The sequence below is a fragment of the Oncorhynchus tshawytscha genome, linkage group LG28 (assembly GCF_018296145.1).
Source record: "Oncorhynchus tshawytscha isolate Ot180627B linkage group LG28, Otsh_v2.0, whole genome shotgun sequence".
NCBI lineage: Eukaryota > Metazoa > Chordata > Actinopteri > Salmoniformes > Salmonidae > Oncorhynchus > Oncorhynchus tshawytscha.
The window spans coordinates 44,987,004-45,006,465 of NC_056456.1; the positions used below are offsets into that span (position 1 = coordinate 44,987,004).

At 48.8% G+C, this 19,462-nt stretch overlaps 1 protein-coding gene across 1 annotated transcript in view; it reads right to left on the reverse strand.

Annotated features, from left to right (window-relative positions):
* Positions 1-2: 2 nt before the first annotated feature.
* The window catches only part of emilin2a (elastin microfibril interfacer 2a), a 50,235-nt gene continuing 30,775 nt past the window's right edge, over positions 3-19,462 (reverse strand). The window contains exon 7 of the mRNA XM_024392192.2: positions 3-298. Within this exon, the coding sequence (XP_024247960.2) occupies positions 3-298 (296 nt within the window). The remainder of the gene's footprint in view (positions 299-19,462) is intronic.

Below are 19,462 nucleotides of genomic sequence, written 5' to 3' on the forward strand. Positions count from 1 at the left end.
CGTTAAGAAGGGTTGGTTAGGGTTGGATGGTTGGTTAGGATGGGGTACGAGGATGACAGTGGGCTGGCCTGGCTGATTAGGCTTATGTGGCACCAGGTACAGAGTTGGTTGGTTTGGATGGCGGTGGATGTTGGGCTGTAGAGGGTTGGTAGGCTGGTGTGGACTGGCTGGCTGTCTGGGGTTGTAGGGTTGCCTGGGGGTCTGGGGGACGAGTCAAGGGGGGTCCTGTGGGGAATGTGGATCTGGTTAACCCTGGGTCTGGTCTGATCTGGGACAGAACCAGGTCTCACAGCTTCATCTGAGAGAGAGAAACAGGTAGAGAGAAAAACAGGGAGAAAGAGAGAAACGGGGAGGCAGAGAGAGAAACGGGGAGAGAGAAACGGGGAGGCAGAGAGAGAAACAGGGAGAGAGAGAAATGGAGAGAGAGAGAAACAGAGGTAGAGATAGAAACGGGGAGTGAGAGAGAAACAGGGAGAGAGAAACAGGTGGAGAGAGAGAGAAACAGGGAGAGAGAAATGGGGAGGCAGAGATAGAAACAGGTAGAGAGAGAAACAGAGGTAGAGATAGAAACAGGGAGAGAGAGAAACAGGTGGAGAGAGAGAAACAGAGGTAGAGATAGAAACAGGAAGTGAGAGAGAGAAACAGGGAGGCAGAGATAGTAACAGAGAGAGAGACAGCAGCACAATTAGACCCAAACAAATCATGAGAAAACAAAAAGATAATTACTTGACACATTGGAAAGAATTAACAAAAAAACAGAGCAAACTAGAATACTATTTGGCCCTAAACAGAGAGTACACAGTGGCAAAATACCTGACCACTGTGACTGACCCAAACTTAAGGAAAGCTTTGACTATGTACAGACTCAGTGAGCATAGCCTTGCTATTGAGAAAGGCCACCGTAGGCAGACATGGCTCTCAAGAGAAGACAGGCTATGTGCACACTGCCCACAAAATGAGGTGGAAACTGAGCTGCACTTCCTAACCTCCTGCCAAATGTATGACCATATTAGAGACACATATTTCCCTCAGATTACAGAGATCCACAAAGAATTCGAAAACAAATCCAATTTTGATAAACTCCCATATCTATTGGGTGAAATACCACAGTGTGCCATCACAGCAGCAAGGTCTGTGACCTGTTGCCACAAGAAAAGGTCAACCAGTGAAGAACAAACACCATTGTAAATACAACCCATATTTATGCTTATTTATTTTCCCTTGTGTACTTTAACCATTTGTACATTGTTACAGCACTGTATATATATATATATATATAAATAATATGACATTACATTTGTAATGTCTTTATTATTTTGAAACTTCTGTATGTGTAATGTTGACTGTTATTTTTTTATTTCAGTTTTGTATATTATCTACCTCACTTGCTTTGGCAATGTTAACATATGTTTCTGATGCCAATAAAGCCCCTTGAATTGAATTGAGAGAGAGAGAGAGAAACAGGGAGAGAGAGAGAGAAACGGGGAGAGAGAGAGAAACGGGGAGAGAGAGAGAAACGGGGAGAGAGAGAGAAACGGGGAGAGAGAGGCAATGAGAGAGAGAGAAACAGGGAGAGAGAGAGAAACAGGGAGAGAGAGAGAAACGGGGAGAGAGAGAGAGAGGCAATGAGAGAGAAACAGGGAGAGAGAAACAGGGAGAAAGAGAGAGAAACAGGGAGAGAGAGAAACAGGGAGAGAGAGGGAAATGGAGAGAGAGAGGGAAGGAGAGAGAAACAGAGAGAGAAACACAGGGAGACAGAGAGAGAAACGGAGAGAGAGAAACACAGGGAGAGAGAGAGAAACGGAGAGAGAGAAACACAGGGAGAGAGAGAGAAACACAGGGAGAGAGAGAGAAACACAGGGAGAGAGAGAGAAACACAGGGAGAGAGAGAGAGAAACGGAGAGAGAGACACACAGGGATAGAGAGAAACGGAGAGAGAGAAACACAGGGAGAGAGAGAAAGAAACAGGGAGAGAGAGCAAAACGGAGAGAGAAAGAAACGGAGAGAGAGCAAAACGGAGAGAGAAAGAAACAGGGAGAGAGAGCAAAACAAGGCGAGTAGAGAGAGAAACAGGAAGAGAAAGAGAGAAACAATGAGAAAGAGTTAGAGATATCGTTTTTTAATTGGTTTACCATAAGGATGGGTGTTGTTGAGTGAGTATATGTGAAACCATAACAATGCATCATATCTCATAATTAATACCAGTACTTTGGAACACGTGATGGAAAAACAGGGTAACTATAACACGCCTAAGTTGAACAACCTGCTCATAAACACCCACACTGTTTCTCCCTGGGGAATCAGCTGCTAGGCATTCTGCTGATATAATTCCAGCGAGGTCCTCCTCACCTTAACCTCACAGAGAGACAGGCAGGGTTCTCCTCACCTTAACTTCACAGAGACACAGGCAGGGTCCTCCTCACCTTAACTTCACAGAGAGACAGGCAGGGTCCTCCTCACCTTAACCTCACAGAGAGACAAGCAGGCAGTGGAACACCCACCCCTCTGGCCTCCTGCCCCCTAAAGCAGATAGTTTGTGTAGTTGCAGACTTTTGTTCTAGCCAAGCTGTAATATACATGTACACATCTGTAATACACATAGACGGTAGTGATCATGTTGTGTCCACACTGCAGGACTGTTACTGTACCAGAACCTGTTACTGCAGAGGATGGTCGTCATGATCACCACAGTCCCTAGGACAGAGTAAGGTCGTCATGATCACCACAGTCCCTAGGACAGAGGATGGTCGTCATGATCACCACAGTCCCTAGGACAGAGGATGGTCGTCATGATCACCACAGTCCCTAGGACAGAGGATGGTCGTCATGATCACCACAGTCCCTAGGACAGAGGATGGTCGTCATGATCACCACAGTCCCTAGGACAGAGGATGGTCAGTCATGATCACCACAGTCCCTAGGACAGAGGATGGCAGTCATGATCAGCACAGTCCCTAGGACAGAGGATGGCAGTCATGATCAGCACAGTCCCTAGGACAGAGGATGGCAGTCATGATCAGCACAGTCCCTAGGACAGAGGATGGCAGTCATGATCAGCACAGTCCCTAGGACAGAGGATGGTCGTCATGATCACCACAGTCCCTAGGACAGAGGATGGCAGTCATGATCAGCACAGTCCCTAGGACAGAGGATGGCAGTCATGATCAGCACAGTCCCTAGGACAGAGGATGGCAGTCATGATCACCACATACAGATGCTTTATGGAACACAGGTCTCCAGTTATCAGCAAAACAACTGAAGGTCAAGCTACTAAACCAGCAGAGCTGTACTTCAGCTCTACATCACATCATCTGTTAAAGAGACTCTGCTGTAGGGTGGGGTACACACACACACACACACGTTTGGAGACCAATATTGTGCAGTCGGTCAGCGCCAAGGCTGAGGGAGGTCAGTGCTCTGAAGACTTCCAGATGGTTACGTGTGTTCCAGGCCTCTGACTCAGCACAAGGTCCGTGTTCACACATCACACATCTAACTATTCTCCAAGACCCAGTGTTCACACATCTAACTATTCTCCAAGGCCCAGTGTTCACACATCTAACTATTCTCCAAGGCCCAGTGTTCACACATCTAACTATTCTCCAAGGCCCAGTGTTCACACATCTAACTATTCTCCAAGGCCCAGTGTTCACACATCTAACTATTCTCCAAGGCCCAGTGTTCACACATCTAACTATTCTCCAAGGCCCAGTGTTCACACATCACACATCTCAAATCAAATAAATCAAATAAAAATAATCTAACCTAACAATTCCACAACAACTACCTTATACACACAAGTGTAAAGGGATAAAGAATATGTACATAAAAATTGATGAATGAGTGATAGTACAGAACGGCATAGGCAAGATGCAGTAGATGGTATCGAGTACAGTATATACATATGAGATGTGTAATGTAGGGTATGTAAACAAAAGTGGCATAGTTTAAAGTGGCTAGTGATACATGTATTACATAAAGATGCAGTAGATGATATAGAGTACAGTATATACATAGACATATGAGATGAGTAATGTAGGATTTGTAAACATTATATTAAGTAGCATTGTTTAAAGGGGCTAGTGATATATTTTACATCAATTTCTATCAATTCCCATTATTAAAGTGGCTGGAGTTGAGTCAGTGTGTTGGCAGCAGCCACTCAATGTTAGTGGTGGCTGTTTAACAGTCTGATGGCCTTGAGATAGAAGCTGTTTTTCAGTCTCTCGGTCCCTGCTTTAATGCACCTGTACTGACCTCGCCTTCTGGATGATAGCGGGGTGAACAGGCAGTGGCTCGGGTGGTTGATGTCCTTGATGATCTTTATGGCCTTCCTGTGACATCGGGTGGTGTAGGTGTCCTGAAGGGCAGGTAGTTTGCCCCCGGTGATGCGTTGTGCAGACCTCACTACCCTCTGGTGAGCCTTACGGTTGTGGGCGGAGCAGTTGCCGTACCAGGCGGTGATACAGCCCGACAGGATGCTCTCGATTGTGCATCTGTAAAAGTTTGAGTGCTTTTGGTGACAAGCCGAATTTCTTCAGCCTCCCGAGGTTGAAGAGGCGCTGTTGCGCCTTTTTCACCACGCTGTCTGTGTGGGTGGACCAATTCAGTTTGTCCGTGATGTGTACGCCGAGAAACGTAAAACTTTCTACCCTCTCCACTATTGTCCCGTCAATGTGGATAAGGGGTTGCTCACTCTGCTGTTTCCTGAACTCCACGATCATCTCCTTTGTTTTTTTGACGTTGCTACCCGACTTGCTACCCTCTCCACTACTGTTCCATCGATGTGGATGGGGGGGGTGTTCCCTCTGCTGTTTCCTGAAGTCCACAATCATCTCCTTAGTTTTGTTGACGTTGAGTGTGAGGTTATTTTCCTGACACCACACTCCGAGGGCCCTCACCACCTCCCTGTAGGCCGTCTCGTCATTGTTCGTAATCAAGCCTACCACTGTAGTGTCGTCTGCAAATTTGATGATTGAGTTGGAGGCGTGCATGGCCACGCAGTTGTGGGTGAACAGGGAGTACAGGAGAGGGCTCAGAACGCACCCTTGCGGGGCCCCAGTGTTGAGGATCAGTGGGGTGGAGATGTTGTTACCTACCCTCACCACCTGGGCGGCGGCCCGTCAGGAAGTCCAGGATCCAGTTGCACAGGGCGGGGTCGAGACCCAGGGTCTCGAGCTTGATGACGAGTTTGGAGGGTACTATGGTGGTAAATGCTTAGCTGTAGTCGATGAACAGCATTCTCACATAGGTATTCCTCTTGTCCAGATGGGTTAGGGCAGTGTGCAGTGTGGTTGCGATTGCGTCGTCTGTGGACCTATTGGGGCGGTAAGCAAATTGGAGTGGGTCTAGGGTGTCAGGTAGGGTGGAGGTGATATGGTCCTTGACTAGACTCTCAAAGCACTTCATGATGACGGAAGTGAGTGCTACGGGGGGCGATAGTCGTTTAGTTCAGTTACCTTAGCTTTCTTGGGTACAGGAACAATGGTGGGCCTCTGCCCAGTGACTGCGGTTGAAATTAGACCTGCTCGCTAAAACCGGCACTTTTACTGAAACGTTGATTATTGTGCACTGTCCTTGTAAAAATATTATAAAAAAACTCAAACCCAGCTAACCCTAACCCTTACTACACCCAGCTAACACTAACCCTTACTACACCCAGCTAACACTAACCCTTACTACAACCAGCCAGATGTGATACAGCCTGGATTTGAACCAGGGACTGTAGTGAAGCCTCTTGCACTGATATGCAGTGCCTTAGACCATGGCAACACTTGGAAGCCCCTGAATGCTGGACAGGAAAATGGTCCAATTCACAAACTTATCAAGAGAACATCCCTGGTCATCCTACAGCCTATAATCTGTCAGTATAGAGACAAAGTAGAGTCGCAATTCAACGGCTCAGACATAAGAGGTATGTGGCAGGGTCTACAGTCAATCATGGACTACAAAAAGAAAACCAGCCCCGTCGCGGACCAGGATGTCTTGCTCCCAGACAGACTAAACAACTTCTTTGCTCGCTTTGAGGACAATACAGTGCCACTGACACGGCCCGCTACAAAAACCTGCGGACTCTCCTTCACTGCAGCCGACGTGAGTAAAACATTTAAACGTGTTAACCCTCGCAAGGCTGCAGGCCCAGACGGCATCCTCAGCCGTGTCCTCAGAGCATGCACAGACCAGCTGGCTGGGGTGTTTACGGACATATTCAATCAATCCTTATCCCAGTCTGCTGTTCCCACATGCTTCAAGAGGGCCACCATTGTTCCTGTTCCCAAGAAAGCTAAAGTAACTGAGCTAAACGACTAATCGCCCCCCGTAGCACTCACTTCCGTCATCATGAAGTGCTTTGAGAGACTAGTCAAGGACCATATCACCTCCACCCTACCTGACACCCTAGACCCACTCCAATTTGCTTACCGCCCCAATAGGTCCACAGACGACGCAATCACAACCACACTGCACACTGCCCTAACCCATCTGGACAAGAGGAATACCTATGTGAGAATGCTGTTCATCGACTACAGCTCAGCATTTAACATCATAGTACCCTCCAAACTTGTCATCAAGCTCGAGACCCTGGGTCTCGACTCCGCCCTGTGCAACTGGATCCTGGACTTCAAGGGTGCGTTCTGAGCCCTCTCCTGTAGGGACTCCTGTAGGGATTCACCCACGACTGCGTCGCCATGCACGCCTCCAACTCAATCATCAAGTTTGCAGACGACACTACAGTGGTAGGCTTGATTACCAACAACGACGAGACCGCCTACAGGGAGGAGGTGAGGGCCCTCGGAGTGTGGTGTCAGGAAAATAACCTCACACTCAACGTCAAAAAAAACAAAAGGAGATGATTGTGGACTTCAGGAAACAGCAGAGGGAGCACCCCCCTATCCACATCGACGGGACAATAGTGGAGAGGGTAGCAAGTTTTAAGTTTCCCGGCGTACACATCACGGACAAACTGAATTGGTCCACCCACACAGACAGCATCGTGAAGAAGGCGCAGCAGCGCCTCTTCAACCTCAGGAGGCTGCAGAAACTTGGCTTGTCACCAAAAGCACTTACAAACTTTTACAGATGCACAATCAAGAGCATCCTGTCGGGCTGTATCACCGCCTGGTACGGCAACTGCTCCGCCCACGACCGTAAGGCTCTCCAGAGGGTAGTGAGCTCTGCACAACACATCACCGGGGGCAAACTACCTGCCCTCCATGAAACCTACACCACCCGATGTCACAGGAAGGCCAAAATGATCATCAAGGACAACAACCACCCGAGCCATTGCCTGTTCACCCTGCTATCATCCAGAAGGCGAGGTCAGTACAGGTGCATCAAAGCTGGGACCGAGAGACTGAAAAACAGCTTCTATCTCAAGGCCATCAGACTGTTAAACAGCCATCACTAACATTGAGTGGCTGCTGCCAACATACTGACTGAACTCCAGCCACTTTAGTAATGTAAAAATGTATCACTAGCCACGTTAAACAATGCCACTTAATATAATGTTTACATACCCTACATTACTCCTCTCATATGTATATACTGTACTCGATATCATCTACTGCATCTTGCCTATGCTGTTCTGTACCATCACTCATTCATATATCTTTATTTGACATATTCTTCCTCCCTTTACACTTGTGTGTTTCAGGTAGTTGTGGAATTGTTAGGTTAGATTACTCGTTGGTTATTACTGCATTGTCGTAACTAGAAGCACAAGCATTTCGCTACACTCGCATTAACATCTGCTAACCATGTGTATGTGACAAATAAAATATGATTTGATTTGAGACTCACTAAACACACATGCTTAGTTTGTAAATTATCTCTGAGTATTGGAGTGTGCCATTGGCTATCTGTATATTAAAATAACAAGAAAATGGTGCCGTCTGCCTTGCTTAATATAAGGAATTTGAAATTATTTATACTTTTACTTTTGATACTTAAGTATATTTAATATCAAATACTTTTACTTAAGTAGTATTTTACTGGGTGACTTTCACTTTTACTTGAGTCATTTTCTTTTAAAAGTATCGTTACATTTGCTCAAGTATGATAATTGGGTACTTTTCCACCACTGAGTCTGGTAGTAAGGTCTCAGTTTGACTGAAAGGAAATTCACTTTCTACAGATAAGCACGTTAGCTATAACCTGCTATGTTTGGTTTTGGATCTCATCCTTTCACACCATTATACCCACCCCCACCCCCATCCAAACACCCTCTGACCCAGGGTAATCAAAAACTGTGGAGAGATCCCAGCTCCAGGGAAGCTTCCTCTGTCATGACATCACAGCTGAGGAGAGGAGAGAGCATCTGGAGTGGGGGTGTGGAGCCATGAGTCTCCCCTAGTTCCCTGAACTCTGCCTCTCTTCTCATCTCACCCTGAACAGGCAGAGTGCAGGGAGAGGAGGAGGCTGGAGTGGTGAGGGGAGAAGAGAGGCAGAATGCAGGGAGAGGAGGAGGTTGGTGTGGTGAGGGGAGGGGAGAAGAGAGGCAGAATGCAGGGAGAGGAGGAGGTTGGTGTGGTGAGGAGAGGGGAGGGGGAGGGAAAGAGGCAGAATGCAGGGAGAGGAGGAGGTTGGGGAGGGGAGGGGAGGGGAGAAGAGAGGCAGAATGCAGGAGAGGAGGAGGTTGGTGTGGTGAGGGGAGGGGAGGGGTAAAAGAGAGGCAGAATGCAGGGAGAGGAGGAGGTTGGTGAGGGGAGGGGAGAAGAGAGGCAGAATGCAGGGAGAGGAGGAGGTTGGTGAGGGGAGTTCTGTACCATCACTCATTCATATATCTTTAGATAGGCAGAATGCAGGGAGAGGAGGAGGTTGGTGTGGTGAGGGGAGGGTCAAAGAGGCAGAATGCAGGGAGAGGAGGAGGTTGGTATGGTGATGGGGAGCCTTGCTTAAAGAGAGGCAGAATGCAGGGAGAGAAGGAGGTTGGTGAGGGGAGGGGAGAAGAGAGGCAGAATGCAGGGAGAGGAGGAGGTTGGTGTGGTGAGGGGAGAAGAGAGGCAGTATGCAGGGAGAGTAGGAGGTTGGTGTGGTGAGGGGAGAAGAGAGGCAGTATGCAGGGAGAGTAGGAGGTTGGTGTGGTGAGGGGAGAAGAGAGGCAGAATGCAGGGAGAGTAGGAAGTTGGTGTGGTGAGGGGAGAAGAGAGGCAGTATGCAGGGAGAGTAGGAGGTTGGTGTGGTGAGGAGGGGAGAAGAGAGGCAGTATGCAGGGAGAGTAGGAGGTTGTTGTGGTGAGGGGAGGGGAGAAGAGAGGCAGAATGCAGGGAGGAGGAGGTTGGTGTGGTGAGGGGAGAAGAGAGGCAGAATGCAGGGAGAGGAGGAGGTTGGTGTGGTGAGGGGAGGGGAGAAGAGAGGCAGAATGCAGGGAGAGTAGGAGGTTGGTGTGGTGAGGGGAGAAGAGAGGCAGAATGCAGGGAGAGGAGGAGGTTGGTGTGGTGAGGGGAGGGTAAAAGAGAGGCAGAATGCAGGGAGAGGAGGAGGTTGGTGAGGGGAGGGGAGAAGAGAGGCAGAATGCAGGGAGAGGAGGAGGTTGGTGAGGGGAGGGGAGAAGAGAGGCAGAATGCAGGGAGAGGAGGAGGTTGGTGAGGGGAGAAGAGAAGAGAGGCAGAATGCAGGGAGAGGAGGAGGTTGGTGTGGTGAGGGGAGGGTCAAAGAGAGGCAGAATGCAGGGAGAGGAGGAGGTTGGTATGGTGAGGGGAGAAGAGGCAGAATGCAGGGAGAGAAGGAGGTTGGTGTGGTGGGGGAGGGGAGAAGAGAGGCAGAATGCAGGGAGAGGAGGTGGTTGGTGTGGTGAGGGAGGGGAGAAGAGAGGCAGAATGCAGGGAGAGTAGGAGGTTGGTGTGGTGAGGGGGGGAGAAGAGAGGCAGAATGCAGGGAGAGTAGGAAGTTGGTGTGGTGAGGGGGGGAGAAGATAGGCAGAATGCAGGGAGAGGAGGAGGTTGGTGTGGTGAGGGGAGAAGAGAGGCAGTATGCAGGGAGAGTAGGAGGTTGGTGTGGTGAGGGGGAGAAGAGAGGCAGTATGTAGGGAGAGGAGGAGGTTGGTGTGGTGAGGGGAGGGGGGGGAGAAGAGAGGCAGAATGCAGGGAGAGGAGGTGGTTGGTGTGGTGAGGGGAGAAGAGGCAGAATGCAGGGAGAGGAGGAGGTTGGTGTGGTGAGGGGAGGGGAGAAGAGACAGAATGCAGGGAGAGGAGGAGGTTGGTGTGGTGAGGGGAGAAGAGAGAGAATGCAGGGAGAGGAGGAGGTTGGTGTGGTGAGGGGAGAAGAGAGACAGAATGCAGGGAGAGGAGGAGGTTGGTGTGGTGAGGGGAGGGGAGGGGAGGGAAGAGAGGCAGAATGCAGGGAGAGGAGGAGGTTGGTGTGGTGAGGGGAGGGGAGAAGAGAGGCAGAGTTCAGGGAACTAGGGGAGACTCATGGCTCCACACCCCACTCCAGATGCTCTCTCCTCTCCTCAGCTGTGATGTCATGACAGAGGCTTGGAGCTGGGATCTCTCCACAGTTTTGATTACCCTGGGTAAGAGGGGTGTAGATGGGGGTGGGTATAATGGTGTGCAGGGATCAGATCCCAAACCAAATGATGGCGTAAAAATATAAAAAAGCACACTAGTACCTAAAAAATAGCACTAAACCACTGCTACCAACAGAAAACCGAAGAGAAAATAAAGTATATTTAAACGTTAAGAAATGTTTTCCAATTGTCACATCCCTACCGTGGGCCTCTACTAGAGAGAACTGTGCCAATGATGGCTGCAGGGTTGAGGATTACGTACTGCAGGGATGCATGACAGCCCCAGTGACCTCAGCACGGCCCTCTCCTAAAAACACCATCAGGATACACAGACAGGAGGAGACCCTCTCCATGAGGCCCAGCAGGACAGGGGGACAGGAGGAGACCCTCTCTATGAGGCCCAACAGGACAGGGGGACAGAAGGAGATCCTCTCTATCAGGCCCAGCAGGACACACAGACCGGGGGACAGGAAGAGACCCTCTCTATGAGGCCCAACAGGACAGGGGGACAAGAGGAGACCCTCTCTATGAGGCCCAACAGGACAGGGGGACAGAAGGAGACCCTCTCTATGAGGCCCAGCAGGGCAGGGGGACAGGAGGAGACCCTCTCTATGAGGCCCAACAGGACACACAGACAGGGGGACAGGAGACCCTCTCCATGAGGCCCAGCAGGACACACAGACAGGAGACCCTCTCTATGAGGCCCAACAGGACACACAGACAGGGGGACAGGAGGAGACCCTCTCTATGAGGCCCAACAGGACACACAGACAGGGGGACAGGAGACCCTCTCCATGAGGCCCAGCAGGACACACAGACAGGGGGACAGGAGACCCTCTCTCTGAGGCCCAGCAGGACACACATACAGGGGGACAGGAGGAGACGTTCTCTGAGGCCCAACAGGACAGGGGGACAGGAGACCCTCTCTATGAGGCCCAACAGGACACACAGACAGGGGGACAGGAGGAGACCCTCTCTATGAGGCCCAACAGGACAGGGGGACAGAAGGAGATCCTCTCTATCAGGCCCAGCAGGACACACAGACCGGGGACAGGAAGAGACCCTCTCTATGAGGCCCAACATGACAGGGGGACAAGAGGAGACCCTCTCTATGAGGCCCAACAGGACACACAGACAGGGGGACAGGAGGAGACCCTCTCTGAGGCCCAACAGGACAGGGGGACAGGAGACCCTCTATGAGGCCCAGCAGGACACACAGACCGGGGGACAGGAGGAGACCCTCTCCATGAGGCCCAGCAGGACACACAGACCGGGGGACAGGAGGAGACCTTCTCCATGAGCCCCAGCATGTAGCTTCATATTAACCTTTAAAAACCTCTTCATCAGTTAAACCAAGCAGACTACATTCCTTCCCCGTGGCTAAACACAACCCTATGGCCTATTCCTTACATTTGGCTATTTCCTCAAATCTAAACCAATCAGATTGAACCTCTCCATACAGGGGATTACTTTCAGGAAACAGCTTCTTCAGAGTGGAAACACGCCACTGGCTGCATATTAGTTTTCCAGTTATCCAGGTCTCTAATATGACTTTATCTCCATAGCCCATATTGACACAGCTGTCTGCAGGTCACAGGATTTAGGAGGAGCTGGGAGTGGAACAATGAGACTTAAACAGAATCTGTGTCTTTCAAACTGAGGTAATCTTTCCATCTTCTATCCCTGTTATTTATCTAGAAGGTCTGGGACCCAACAGCCCAATTAATTCATTAATCCATCCATCCACCCAAGCCATACATAGTCACTGGGGCCAAGCTTCCTGCCATCCAGGACCTCTATACCAGGCGGTGTCAAACGAAGGCCCTAAAAATGGTCAAAGACTCCAGCCACCCTAGTCATAGACTGTTCTCTCTGCTACCACACGGCAAGTGGTACCGGAGTGCCAAGTCTAGGTCCATGAGGCTTCTAAACAGCTTCTACACCCAAACCATAAGACTCCTGAACATCTTATCAAATGGCTACCCAGACTATTTTACACCTCCCCCCCTTGACGCTGCTGCTACTCTCTGTTTATTATCTACGCATCACTTTAATAACTCTACCTACATGTACATATTACCTTAATTACCTCGACTAACCGGTGCCCCCGCACAATGACTCTGTACCGTACTGAACTGTATATAGCCTCCACATTGACTCTGTACCGTAATGCCCTGTATATAGCCTCCACATTGACTCTGTACCGTAATGCCCTGTATATAGCCTCCACATTGACTCTGTACCGTAATGCCCTGTATATAGCCTCCACATTGACTCTGTACCGTAATGCCCTGTATATAGCCTCCACATTGACTCTGTACCGTAATGCCCTGTATATAGCCTCCACATTGACTCTGTACCCCCTGTATATAGCCTCCACATTGACTCTGTACCGGTACCCCCTGTATATAGCCTCCACATTGACTCTGTACCAGTACCCCTTGTATATAGCCTCCACATTGACTCTGTACCCCCTGTATATAGCCTCCACATTGACTCTGTACCAGTACCCCTTGTATATAGCCCCGCTATTGGTATTTTACTGCTGCTCTTTAATGAAACATTTTTTTAAATGTTGGGTATTTTTCTTATTAAAACTGCATTGTTGGTTAAGGGGCTTGTAAGTCAGCATTTCACTGTAAGGTCTACACCTGTTGTATTCAGCATTTCACTGTAAGGTCTACCTACACCTGTTGTATTCAGCATTTCACTGTAAGACCTACACCTGTTGTATTCAGCATTTCACTGTAAGACCTACACCTGTTGTATTCAGCATTTCACTGTAAGGTCTACACCTATTGTATTCAGCATTTCACTGTAAGGTCTACTACACCTGTTGTATTCAGCATTTCACTGTGAGGTCTACTACACCTGTTGTATTCAGCATTTCACTATGAGGTCTACTACACCTGTTGTATTCAGCATTTCACTGTGAGGTCTACTACACCTGTTGTATTCAGCATTTCACTGTAAGGTCTACCTACACCTGTTGTATTCAGCATTTCACTGTAAGACCTACACCTGTTGTATTCAGCATTTCACTGTAAGACCTACACCTGTTGTATTCAGCATTTCACTGTAAGGTCTACACCTATTGTATTCAGCATTTCACTGTAAGGTCTACTACACCTGTTGTATTCAGCATTTCACTGTGAGGTCTACTACACCTGTTGTATTCAGCATTTCACTATGAGGTCTACTACACCTGTTGTATTCAGCATTTAACTGTGAGGTCTACTACACCTGTTGTATTCAGCATTTCACTGTGAGGTCTACTACACCTGTTGTATTCAGCATTTCACTGTGAGGTCTACTACACCTGTTGTATTCAGCATTTCACTGTGAGGTCTACTACACCTGTTGTATTCAGCATTTCACTGTAAGGTCTACCTACACCTGTTGTATTCAGCATTTCACTGTAAGGTCTACACCTGTTGTATTTGGCATTTCACTGTAAGGTCTACTACACCTGTTGTATTCAGCATTTCACAGTGAGGTCTACTACACCTGTTGTATTCAGCATTTCACAGTGAGGTCTACTACACCTGTTGTATTCAGCATTTCACTGTAAGGTCTACTACACCTGTTGTATTCAGCATTTCACAGTGAGGTCTACTACACCTGTTGTATTCAGCATTTCACAGTGAGGTCTACTACACCTGTTGATTCAGCATTTCACTGTGAGGTCTACTACACCTGTTGTATTCAGCATTTCACTGTAAGGTCTACTACACCTGTTGTATTCAGCATTTCACAGTGAGGTCTACTACACCTGTTGTATTCAGCATTTCACTGTAAGGTCTACACCTGTTGTATTTGGCGCATGTGACAAATAAGAAGTGAATTGATTTGGTACGTTGATAACCTGAACCAAGTCACAGGCATTGGTTACAGTTTGAAGTAACCTTCCGGTTACTAGTCCAACGCTCTAACCACTAGGCTACCCTGCTGGTTTGACATTTTTTCTTGAGTGGGCAGCTTGATGAGAACCTGCCAATATTTAAAACATCCAGAAGATATACTTCTCTGTTTTTGTGACATACATTATCCAACATTTCACACATATTTTCCAGATATGAGCATGCGGAGTCTGACAGCACAGTGGGTCGATAAGGATTTCGTACTGAGGAAAGCCGCATTACATGCTCAAGAATGTGCTGGTTCTCATACCGCTGCTGCCTTTTCAATGGCATTTGAGAACATGTTTGAAACATGAACTCCTAGCGTCATTCGAACAACTGACTGGAGAAATAAGCTTCAGCAGAGCCTCTTTACTGTGTCGCCGCCATGCTCAATGTTAGGTACAAGGACCGCTACTTTGATGCAGACCAGAAACAGGGTTTACATTGAAATGTTACATACACAGCTGGACAAGATGGAAACGGACACAGTGACAGTGAAGCACCGAGGAAGAGAGGCCACGGACAGACATGGCTGGACAAGATGGAAACAGACACAGTGACAGTGAAGCATCGAGGAAGAGAGACCACGGACAGACAGAGCTGAAACTTCACTGCTTGACATGTATGATGAAATCCTGGTTGAGACTGAAATGACTGAACAAATGCACAACAAAACAGCACAGCAAGTAAGTGAAAGAAACCAAGATGGCGTAGCAGGAAGTCGTCCTGTCTCGTCGTGTCCCTGTATATATCGTCTATTTTTCGTTTTTACATATTTTTCTTCAAAAACATTTTGCTAAACCTAAGCTTCCAAATACTCTCCTGCAACCCGCCTCACCCAATGTAGCTATTTTTCCTAAAGTATTTATATTTACTTCGGAACCGGAACACCTCAACTGAAGCTAGCCGGCTAACCACCAGCTATGCTAGCGGTCTTCAGCTAACCGGTCATCAGCTAAGCTAACCTTTAGCTCGGAAAGCTCTCGCCAGCTCGAACAACGCGACTCTAACCAGAGCATAACGGACCGATTTATTTTTCATCCCCGGATTCATCCCTGGATTCCCACCGCAAACGGAACATTTCAGCTGGATCTTCACAACTAGCTATCTAGCTAAACCGCAACCCCGGATGATTACTCCTGGCTAGCGCTTCCACCCACTTAGCGTGAAGCTAGCCCGGCCAGCGCACCTGTACCACCACCGTAGCATACTCCTGGGCTACAATACCCGGGCCCACGACCGGTCTATCGATGTCACCGCATAAAGAGGAATAAACAGACTCACCCCATCGCGACGTCCCCTAAAGGCCAACTCTCTAGCCCTCGCTATCTCCCTGCTTGCTAAACTCGGCCTGCTAACTGCTAGCTTGTCTAGCCCCGGTCCGCTAACTGCTACCTTGTTTAGCCCGGGCCTACGAACTGTTAGCTTGTTAGCACAGGCCTGCTAACTGCTAGCTTGTCTAGCCCGGGCCTACGAACTGTTAGCTTGTTAGCACAGGCCTGCTAACCGTCTGAATCGCCGCGTCCCAAACACTCACATTTACTTTCTATCTCTTCTTGATTTTTAATCTGTTTATACCTTTCCGGAAACCTGCCTCACCCAATGCGATACGGAATCGCTATTATTTTTAATTTTTAGAACACACTCAAGAACCTCCAGAAGCTAACCAGCTAACTAGCTACAAGCTATTTAGTCATTGTTAACTTTTTTTCAACCTGGATAACACTCGCCAGTCCAGCTTCCCTGCCCCATCCACCGCTGCCCCCTGGACACTGATCTCTTGGCTACATAGCTGATGCACTCTGGACTGTCCATTAATCACGGTACTCCATTCTGCTTGTTTATGTTTTATCTGTCGGCCCCGTTGCCTAGTCAACGCCATTTTACCTGCTGTTGTTGTGCTAGCTGATTAGCTGTTGTCTCACCTACTGTTTAAGCTAGCTTTCCCAATTCAACACCTGTGATTACTGTATACCTCGCTGTATGTCTCTCTCAAATGTCAATATGCCTTGTATACTGTTGCTCAGGTTAGTTATCATTGTTCTAGTTCACAATGGAGCCCCTAGTTCTACTCTTCATACCCCTGATAACTCCTTTGTCCCACCTCCCACACATGCGGTGACCTCACCCATTACAACCAGCATGTCCAGAGACACAACCTCTCTCATCATCACCCAGTGCCTGGGCTTACCCCCGCTGTACCCGCACCCCACCATACCCCTGTCTGCGCACTATGCCCTGAATATATTCTACCATGCCCAGAAACCTGCTCCTCTCATTCTCTGTCCCCAACGCTCTAGGCGACCAGTTTTGATAGCCTTTAGCCGCACCCTCATACTACTCCTTCTCTGTTCCGCGGGTGATGTGGAGGTAAACCCAGGCCCTGCATGTCCCCAGGAACCCTCATTTGTTGACTTCTGTGATCGAAAAAGCCTTGGTTTCATGCATGTCAACATCAGAAGCCTCCTCCCTAAGTTTGTTTTACTCACTGCTCTAGCACACTCTGCTAACCCTGATGTCCTTGCTGTGTCTGAATCCTGGCTCAGGAAGGCCACCAAAAATTCAGAGATTTCCATACCCAACTATAACATCTTCCGTCAAGATAGAACTGCTAAAGGGGGAGGAGTTGCAGTCTACTGCAGAGATAGCCTGCAAAGTAATGTCATACTTTCCAGGTCCATACCCAAACAGTTCGAACTACTAATTTTGAAAATTACTCTCTCCAGAAATAAGTCTCTCACTGTTGCCGCCTGCTACCGACCCCCCTCAGCTCCCAGCTGTGCCCTGGACACCATTTGTGAATTGATCGCCCCCCATCTAGCCAAACTGGGATATGCTTAACACCCCGCCAGTCCTACAATCTAAGCTAGATGCCCTCAATCTCACACAAATCATCAAGGAACCCACCAGGTACAACCCTAACTCTGTAAACAAGGGCACCCTCATAGACGTCATCCTGACCAACTGGCCCTCCAAATACACCTCCGCTGTCTTCAACCAGGATCTCAGCAATCACTGCCTCATTGCCTGTATCCGCTACGGAGCCGCAGTCAAACGACCACCCCTCATCACTGTCAAACGCTCCCTAAAACACTTCTGTGAGCAGGCCTTTCTAATCGACCTGGCCCGGGTATCCTGGAAGGACATTGACCTCATCCCGTCAGTTGAGGATGCCTGGTCATTCTTTAAAAGTAACTTCCTTACCATTTTAGATAAGCATGCTCCGTTCAAAAATGCAGAACTAAGAACAGATACAGTCCTTGGTTCACCCCAGACCTGACTGCCCTCGACCAGCACAAAAACATCCTGTGGCGGACTGCAATAGCATCGAATAGTCCCCGGGATATGCAACTGTTCAGGGAAGTCCGGAACCAATACACGCAGTCAGTCAGGAAAGCTAAGGCCAGCTTCTTCAGGCAGAAGTTTGCATCCTGTAGCTCCAACTCCAAAAAGTTCTGGGACACTGTGAAGTCCATGGAGAACAAGAGCACCTCCTCCCAGCTGCCCACTGCACTGAGGCTAGGTAACACGGTCACCATCGATAAATCCATGATTATCGAAAACTTCAATAAGCATTTCTCAACGGCTGGCCATGCCTTCCGCCTGGCTACTCCAACCTCGGCCAACAGCTCTGCCCCCGGCAGCTCCTCGCCCAAGCCTCTCCAGGTTCTCCTTTACCCAAATCCAGATAGCAGATGTTCTGAAAGAGCTGCAAAACCTGGACCCGTACAAATCAGCTGGGCTTGACAATCTGGACCCCTATTTCTGAAACTTTCCGCCGCCATTGTCGCAACCCCTATTACCAGCCTGTTCAACCTCTCTTTCATATCGTCTGAGATCCCCAAGGATTGAAAGCTGCCGCAGTCATCCCCCTCTTCAAAGGGGAGACACCCTGGACCCAAACTGTTACAGACCTATATCCATCCTGCCCTGCCTATCTAAGGTCTTCGAAAGCCAAGTCAACAAACAGGTCACTGACCATCTCGAATCCCACCGTACCTTCTCCGCTGTGCAATCTGGTTTCCGAGCCGGTCACGGGTGCACCTCAGCAACGCTCAAGGTACTAAACGATATCATAACCGCCATCGATAAAAGACAGTACTGTGCAGCCGTCTTCATTGACCTTGCCAAGGCTTTCGACTCTGTCAATCACCATATTCTTATCGGCAGACTCAGTAGCCTCGGTTTTTCGGATGACTGCCTTGCCTGGTTCACCAATTACTTTGCAGACAGAGTTCAGTGTGTCAAATCGGAGGGCATGCTGTCCGGTCCACTGGCAGTCTCTATGGGGGTGCCACAGGGTTCAATTCTCGGGCCGACTCTTTTCTCTGTATATATCAATGACGTTGCTCTTGCTGCGGGCGATTCCCTGATCCACCTCTATGCAGACGACACCATTCTATATACTTTCGGCCCGTCATTGGACACTGTGCTATCTAACCTCCAAACAAGCTTCAATGCCATACAACACTCCTTCCGTGGCCTCCAACTGCTCTTAAACGCTAGTAAAACCAAATGCATGCTTTTCAACCGATCGCTGCCTGCACCCGCATGCCCGACTAGCATCACCACCCTGGATGGTTCCGACCTTGAATATGTGGACATCTATAAGTACCTAGGTGTCTGGCTAGACTGCAAACTCTCCTTCCAGGCTCATATCAAACATCTCCAATCGAAAATCAAATCAAGAGTCGGCTTTCTATTCCGCAACAAAGCCTCCTTCACTCACGCCGCCAAGCTTACCCTAGTAAAACTGACTATCCTTCCGATCCTCGACTTCGGCGATGTCATCTACAAAATGGCTTCCAACACTCTACTTAGCAAACTGGATGCAGTCTATCACAGTGCCATCCGTTTTGTCACTAAAGCACCTTATACAACCCACCACTGCGACCTGTATGCTCTGGTCGGCTGGCCCTCGTTACATATTCGTCGCCAGACCCACTGGCTCCAGGTCATCTACAAGTCCATGCTAGGTAAAGCTCCGCCTTATCTCAGCTCACTGGTCACGATGGCAACACCCATCCGTAGCACGCGCTCCAGCAGGTGTATCTCA